Source organism: Microtus ochrogaster, chromosome 2 (assembly GCF_000317375.1).
Source record: "Microtus ochrogaster isolate Prairie Vole_2 chromosome 2, MicOch1.0, whole genome shotgun sequence".
NCBI classification, from domain to species: domain Eukaryota; kingdom Metazoa; phylum Chordata; class Mammalia; order Rodentia; family Cricetidae; genus Microtus; species Microtus ochrogaster.
Window position 1 is genome coordinate 57,258,029 of NC_022010.1, and position 8,820 is coordinate 57,266,848.

The 8,820-nt window shown below is 36.8% G+C and overlaps 1 protein-coding gene across 3 annotated transcripts in view; it reads right to left on the bottom strand.

The window, feature by feature from the left end:
• Positions 1–8,820, bottom strand: part of Nectin3 (nectin cell adhesion molecule 3) — a 137,399-nt gene that overhangs the window by 97,587 nt on the left and 30,992 nt on the right. For all 3 annotated transcript variants that reach the window (XM_026786162.1, XM_005345038.3, XM_005345037.3), the window contains exons 2-3: positions 3,054–3,395; positions 782–1,078 (exon numbers count right to left, since the gene is read on the bottom strand). In XM_026786162.1, coding sequence (XP_026641963.1) covers positions 782–1,078; positions 3,054–3,395 — 639 coding nt within the window. The remainder of the gene's footprint in view (positions 1–781; positions 1,079–3,053; positions 3,396–8,820) is intronic.

Genomic DNA, 8,820 nt, shown 5'->3' on the forward strand with positions numbered 1-8,820 from the left:
GGTCAGGGAACCCTGATGGTTCTTCAAGCTGATGAGAGAGAGGGACTTGATGGGGGAGGGGGAGGGAAATGGGAGGCGGTGGTAGGGAGGAGGCAGAAATCCTTAATAAATAAATAAATTAAAAAAAAAAAAGAAAATATGAGAACTCCTCAGTACAAAGGAGGCAGCTAGGACTCTGGTATATAGTTTCTTACTATTCCAAATCATAGCTTTAAAATATTTTAACTACATAATAATTATAATATCAGTAAGATCAGCTTAGAACAATACTGAAGAAAGATTTTCAAACTAGCTAAAATGTACCTATAAAGTAAAAGATAATCCTTTGTTTTGTTTTTCAAGACCGGGTTTCTCTGTGTAGCCCTGGCTGTCCTGGAACTTGCTCTGTACATTGGGCTGACCTGGAACTCAGAGACCCCCTCCTGCCTCTGTTTACCCAGTTCTGGGATCAAAGGTGTGCACCATTACTACCCAAGTAAAGGATTCTTACTGAAAAAAGTAGGACCCAGGGGCAGGGTCAGCAACCCAGTTAAACACAATGCAGTTGTTTATCTTTTAAGTAGTACACATCTGAGGTACAAGTTTCCATAGCTTCCTTAAGGTTAGCCTCCTTTAAAGCCTCACTTTTAGTTGAGCATCACTGCATACTCAGTACTCAAACCAAAGGCGATTTGACGAAGAACTCTGACTACAGAGGAAAATGCAGTATGTAGCTTAAGCTGAACGTAGACACTGGTGTAGACACTGGATGTCTAGTAAGCAGACCCTGGTGCGTACTTACATTGGATGTCTAGAATGAAAGAGTATCGGACATCCTTTTCTAAGGCTGGATGTTTGACAACACAAGTAATTCGCCTTCCTCTAGCAAATCTTGTGGGAAAGAGCTTGTACTGGCTGACAATCGTGGCTGTTTCATTGGGAAAGGAAGTTGTAGTAGATTCCATTTCACCAAGATCACCTTCCCAGTCAATACGTGCAACTGGTTTTCCAGTGGCTGCTATACAAATGGCTGCTACTGTTTCATTTCCTCCATCAATTAAAGAGTCTGGCCCTTTTATCAGGCTCACCGTAGGTTCAACTGTTAAAATGAAAAAAAAAATGTACTTCAATTAATAAAGTATTTACAATTTGTTCTATCCACATCTAGAAATAATTATAGTCTTAGGGACAAATACAAATAAAATCATACAAGTATATTTTAAATAATGCCAACATCAACTGGATACCTGGAATAAGAGGTTAAGTTTTATATTATCATCACAAAGATGGCTGTCCTGATAAAGGTCCACCTTTTGAGATGAGTGAAATATAATCGAATTAAAAGATTTCTATGACCTTGATCATAATTTTCTTTATATTAAAGTCATTGCTTCTGAAATAAAAATAGCTTTATACATTAAATACATTATATGTATGTATATATTACTTCATTCTAAGCGAAGTTTAAAGCAAATAGCCTTCAAATAAGTCACTAGTTTTGTCTGCCTCTAATTCATACCTAGCTATTATTGCTCTCTATTTTACCTTAAAGGCTATTAATATTTCCTTAAGTACCCTTCAAGCAAAGGGAAGGGAAACAAAGGGAAGGGAAAAGAAACATACATAATGCATATACAGAGCAAATATCCACGTAACCACCACATGAACTAAAAATATGAGAAACTCGTAAGTTCCTTGTCTCTGTGTCTTACCCTATCAACTTTAATGTGGAATCATAACTCAAACTTGGTAAGTGAATTTTTAAATATCTTCTCAATAGAATCAATAGGGCAAATCCAAGCAAATCCAAACCATACAGCCTTACTTTACCTGTACCTGGAGTATATAACAGAACTGCTATTAATTATATGTTCCAGTGTTTTGTTTTTAAGACATGGTTTCTCTGTAGCTTTGGATCCTGCCCTGTAACTAGTTCTTGTAAACTAAGCTGAACTCACAGAGATCTACCTGCCAATGCCTCCCAAATGCTGGGATTAAAGGCATGTGCCACTACTGCCTAACATCAGGTTTTCTTTGAGTCAACAGATTCATCTCTTTAGCTTTATTATTTTAAATACACTTCAACTATTCATTTTCCCGTGATTTAGATCCATGTGGAATTTTATTATCATAGAACTTATTTATACAATAAGTCATTTATTTATACAACAATTTATTAAGGGTAGATGACACTAGGGTTTTTCTCTATTTTTATAACTCATTCATATACATATCTTGGTGTATTTATAAACAACTTCCTCTGATTTGTCCCCAAACTAGAACTGCTTGTATCCTGGTTATTTTCAATTTTACCCAAACTTACATGAGGTGCCAATTAGCTTGCAATCTTCAAGATATGTATCCATATATTCACCAGCTAATGTTATTAAACTATTCAGTATTCCAACCTCACATATGTCATGATGCATCATTAAGATTTACATTTTTCAAGTTATGAATAAAGGTGGAGGGTATCACATATGCTGTAGGGTCATTTTCAATTTCCTTTTCTGCCAAATGTATTTTGAGGTGAGGTGGGTTTTTTTTCCCTTTTAACTGGTATGTAAAGGTTGGACATAAATCTTGGAAAATAGTTTCTTCTAAGTTAGATGTAGCACAGATTATTTTCTATCAGTCTCAAGCTTATCTTTCTTCTGCTTCGTGTCTTGTTTCGTTTGATATTGAAGTAATAAAAATGTTATAGCAGTTCAGTTTTTAAGAACAGGATTTCATTCTGTAGCCCCAGTTAACCTGGACTATATGGCAATAACCTGCCTGAGCCTCTCAAGAGCTGGAATTACTGGTGTGAGTCACCACGACCAGCTGAAAATCACATCCGTTATTACAGTTCCACCTATTATGAAAAGAGCCAAAACTGTGCAGCATTATAGGCAGGTACACACAGGCTTTGCTTACATTAAGAGAGCCTAGAAACACAACATTAAGACAGAATTTGAGAATGTATATCTGAATGTCTTTAATTTAAATCATATTTATAGAAATCTTTATTTTATATGATTGAAAACATTCTCAATAGGATATCATAGTCTCAAACTCAACTCAAGCACACCTACCTAACACAGTCACAGTTGTAGAGGACTGGGCATTTCCAAGTGGGAACGTAACAGCTTTGCATATGTATTTTCCAGAGTCTGAGAAGCCTATGTTATGCAGAGTAATTGTTGCATCATTAAGTGAGTAGTTTTTAAACAAGACTCTTCCCTGATAATCTCCTTGAACAGAGAATCCATATTGAGGATGATGAACTGCAACAGTCTGTGTACTTTTGCCATGTATCTTCTCCCATGAAATCTGTGTTATAGTTTCATTCACTTCAATTAAACATTTCAACGAAACATTCTTTCCCCACACTGCTGTGACATGTGGCTCCACGATAATTGATCCAGCTAAGGCACCTACAAAGAAAACAAAAACATATGTAATACAGTTTTGATAATGGAAAACATATGCTAACATACAGTCACTCTCCCTCTTTCTTTACACACATACACATATCCACTCACCCATCCCACGCACTCACACACACACACACCTGAACAATAAGAGCCTGAAAAGAGCTGGGATCCAGGCTAGCTGGAAGTCAGATACAAATGACCATCAAACCATTCAACAGTGAGCTCAGCAGAAAGGGAACTACACTGGAGGCAGATTCTCCCACATCAAGATTTCACATGAGATTTCAGACATAGCTGCCACCTTGACTGCAACTTTGTGAGAGTCTAAAGAAGGGTGCAGCTGAACCATGTCTAGATGCCCCTCCCCACTGAACCAAAGAAGAGTAGATGTTATTTCATAGTTAACAATTTTTAGGTATTTTTTAATGTAACAATAAATAACTTGTTTAAGATCTAAGATCAAGGTAGTTTCCTATGGAATGCTAAAATTCTCTATAAAAAAAAACAATCTTTTGAGCTAGACCAACTTCAAGAAAACACTAAAGAAATATTTACTATGAATACAAAATTGTCTTTTTTTTCAGCAGAGTGAAAAAACATTTCACAAGCAAGTTTAAAATGAAATGACAGCAAACTTCTCCTAAATGCCAGAGAATCATGACTGTCCTGAAGGAGACCAATACTGATCACTGTATTGAAGACACTGCTCAGTAAATGCTTTAAAACATAAACCAACTGCCCTCAGAGAGCTCACCACACGTCACCTGACAAGGAAACAACAAAAACTATGAAGCCAAAATAAGTCCTCAAAACATAAATTGCAAAAACATCTTTAAAATAATGTCATTTCTAACATTTTAAATGAATATACAAGTGCAGAAGGAATGAAAATAATTTTTAAATGCATTAAATTTTATTCAAACACTATTTTCTTTCTGTTTTGTTTTGACAAGGCCCGTTACATAGAAAAGCTGGCCTTTCGCCTGATGACTCATAGCCTACAGCTTTCTTCAATCAGGACTAGACAACGGTCTTAAACAATATTCTCTCTTTTCGGGGGGGAAATATTGCAGAAAAGTCAATAAAATGGAAAAAGGACCTTCTAACAGATGACTATAGGAAGGGACAAATATTTATTGTTTATAGGAGGAAACCGATCATTTATAACACTATCTTTAGCAACCACGAAAATGTTTTGGTGTTCTTTAAACCATTGCTCGTTATCAAGAACCCCTCAATTCATCATCACTCATTATTGACTCGAAATGTCGAAAATAACTAGCTCAAGATGTACAGTATTCTAAGGTATTTTAGTATGAAGTAGGGTAAAGTCAGGCACTAAGCCAGAAATTATGCAAACTCATGAAAAAGTATCATGAATATTGACTTGACTGGAAGACAGGAACAGGACTATCAGATGGGAAAGGAAGGGAACAAGTGGGTAAGGGAGGGACAGCTAAAACTAAGGGCCATTTGAGAAATCATATGGAAGTCTAATATAGTAGAATCCTAAAATATATACATAATTGAAGGTCATCTAAATGGAATTGCTAACGGGGAGATAGAACCAACTGGACATCTCTCTCATTACCAAACGAAGCCTCCAGTTCTGGGAATGGGGTTACATCTAATCAGTTGTTGGCCAAACAACCGAAGCCACTCATAGGGCTACTGGTTCCTATCCACAAACTGACAGTAAGGCTCCACAACTCTTCAAGAGAAAAGGAGAGCTGGCCCTTACTTTAGAGCCTTCACTCCTATGGACTAATGTTCACGGCACCAGAAGGGACCCTGTGTGCACAATGGCAAAAAGGTAAACACCAACCCAACTACAAATCCTTCGATCTACAATGATGTTCCATCTGCAAGATTCTCAAATGTAATAGCAGAGCTAACCAACCAATAATATCTGATTGGACTTAAGGCCCACTCCATGAAATGGAACCCTTTCTTTCCCATCCTTTGGGTAGCCAAGCCAGGGACTAGGGGAATATCAAATACCACTGCTTTTCCAAGGAACATAGCAATAAAATGGTAGAACAAAATGTTCTACTATACTCATAGATCAGGGTTTTGCTCAGTCATCAGAGAGAGAGCCATCATCAGAAAAAACTCCTCCTGCAGGAAATGGAACACATACAGAGAGTCACACCTGGACAATAGAAAATACAGAGTAAGACACCTTGAAATAATCCTAAATGGATCTCCATCAATTCCTACCCCCCCCCAGGACTCAAGAAACCATAAGAAAGAGAAGATGGAAAGATTCTGAGAGCCAGAGGAACATGAAGGACTCCAAGGTATCAAGCCCTCTAAATATGTATGTACATATGAACTCATAGAGACGGTGGCAGCATGCAAAGGGCCTTTATAAGTTTGGGTCTGATGGGGTCCCAACACTGAGAAGTGAATATAAACACTCATTCCTAATCCAGAAGCTAATTCCAATTGATAACCACTCACAAATGAAAAAAAAAATATATATATACGTGTATATATGTGTGTGTGTGTGTGTGTGTGTGTGTGTGTGTGTGTGTGTGTGTGTGTGTGTGTATATATATATATATATATATATATATATATATATAGTTTTCTTCATTAGAGTCTCTCACTGAGGAAACAAACACTCTTAAGGCCAATCCCCATGCCCCATAACGGCCAACACAGAACTAACTCAATGGCACCTTTGAAGGTTCTTTGTTTCATAATGTTTTGCCACTTATTTTTTTCAATTGTTTTTGTTTTTTAACTTTTCTTTACAGGTCCTTTCCATACATATTACGGTTTTCAGTTTTGTATTTTTATGGAATACCTGTATGTGTACATGTGTCCCAGTGTCTATTATGTTTCTTGAGCTTTTTGTTTGGCTCTTTTTCTTTTGAGTTTGTTTACTTTGTCCCATTCTGGTGTGTTTTTAACCTAATTTCATTTTATTATTATTTGTTTTAAGATGATTGTTTGTATCTTAATGAGGGAAAGAAAGGGTAAGGATTTGAGTGGGTGGGTGTGTAGGTGGGGAGGAGCTGGGAGGAGCTGGGGAAGGCAAAATCATAATCAAAACTAAAATTTTTCAATAAAGGTTTTTTTTACAATAAATGCACATATCAAGATACATTAAGCTCTACATTTTACACATAAAATATATGATACCCAGTTGAATTTTTTCAAGACTATAAAGATACTTTTTGACTAATAATAATGAAAGCTGACATAATTTTCTCATTTGATACCAAAAAAGGAAATTTAGTAACAATGAACATTTATTACCTGTCTTTTGTCAAAGAAAAAGCTAACTTCTAAGAAAAAACAAGACCTCTCAATAATAAAGTTTGCAAAACAGCCATCATCATCATTAGGGCTTGAGCACAGTATGGTGCATACACAAGTGTCTCCAAGCTGTGTAGAACCCTGCATAGCGAATTTAGCTTTTACTTATACAGACGGGGGGTGGGGGTATGGCAAGCAGAAGAAGCATCCAAGGCCGCCACCTTGATCCTAGGCACACATCCTTAAGGTTCTAAAAACTCTCCTGATTTAAAAAAAAAAAGCATTATAGACACACAATAAGAAGATATTCAGATATAAAAGAACTCTAAATTGGTCATACTGTATTTGATAAATGTACAGAGGCTTGGGAAAGAGAAAAGAAAGAGTACAAACAGTCAAAGATTAATGGTTTTGTCAGGAGCCATTTCCCCCAAAAATTATTGCAGGGACCATTGTCCTGGGGAGTTTGCAGAGAGCCCCACACCCCAACGGTATTAAGAACTGTTTTGTTGGCAGAGCCTACCCCACACCCAACCATCTTGAGAGCTATCTGTTAGCGGAACCCGCCCCACATTCTAACTATCTAGAGAACTAGGTGTGTCAACTCCTGACTTCTTGACCAAGGAATCGTGACCTGACCAATGGTAACCTCCTGGCCGACGACCTCATGACCAGCTCGAACCATCGCTACAAGATTCCTTCCTGCCCATGCCCCTGCCCCCCATCCCAACCCAAATTCCTCATCCAGGGGCTATATAAGCTGCAACCATGACGCTAAAAAAACGAAGGCTTTGACACACCTTGCTTGGCCTTCTTCCTCTCTCCCGCCCATGTCTTTTCAGATAGCGCCTCTCCGGGACCCTGGAATAACTGACCTGCCAGGCGGGTTACAACCCCTAGACTAACTGACCCACCAGGGCGGTCTACATGGTTTTAAAATCCTTAAAAAAGGAATAGAATTTTATATTTATTAAGCAAGATAAAGATGGAAAATATACAGAGTCAGAATTAATATATATTATTGTATATTCTTAGAATTTTTTGACTGTTAATAACTGCTTTGGTTATGGGGGGGCTACTGAGTTAAACCAACATATATATTTTAAAGGTATCTTGACTTCAAAATTTAAGTCTAAGGATATTTTGTTTCCACTGAAGATGAAAACCTGTGAATTCCTTCCAGGCTAGTATGGTTTGATTGAAAAAGAGCCCCTGAAACACCTCTGCGAACCCTAAAGTTACTTTATCCACAGATAGTAGGAAAAAGTTTGGAGAAAATAATGTCTATAGTCCCAAGAGTTGGGGGAGGGTGGGGTTGGAGGGCTTTTGGTTATTTGGCAGGTTAGGGGTATTTATTATATTTAGGGAAATATAAAAATAAGATAAAAAGAAAACCATTAATCTCAGATATTTTACAGTGACATAGACTTTTGGCACAATGATACAATTTAAAGTAATTTTGGTATACTGTATATATGTTTCCATTCTTGTTTATAAGATTTTTGTATATTGACGCAAATTTAAGGTCAATTTTATTATATTGCATGTATATTTCTACTGTTGTTTAAAGTATTATGCTTATGCAGTCCATTTAAAAATATACTAGTCATCTATAATAGTCAACCTTATAGAAATGTTAGTTAGGTTTTCTAGATTTGCAGAGATATATCTGAAATGGAAAGGTAACCTTCAAAACCTTCAAAGACCTACAGAATATGACATTTAAGATATTTTAATAATTGAAAATTTTTTCAGTGTGAGACACTTGCTCCTGACAGTCCCTATTACTTCAAAGAGGATGATGAGCATTGAAGAAATTTGTTAGAGATTGCCTTCTGTGTGGCAAGGCTAGTCATTTGGGCAAGAGACTGCTGAACTTGAAGATGGGACAGTCCTTCAGGATTCCTGCTTCACAGGAGATTCTTCAAGGCATTCTATAGGACAGAGGAAAATAACTGACAAACTGTCAATATAGGCAAGACAGTTACAAATTTCCTGCTTCACTGTTGTAGGAGGCCTCTTGTTCATTCCAAGCCACTTAAGACCCAGAATAATCACAGAGAAACTATATTATTTAAATCACTACTTGGCACATCACTTAAGCTTATTTCTGGCTAATTCTTTTTTTTATTTTTTAAATTTATTTATTTATTAAGGA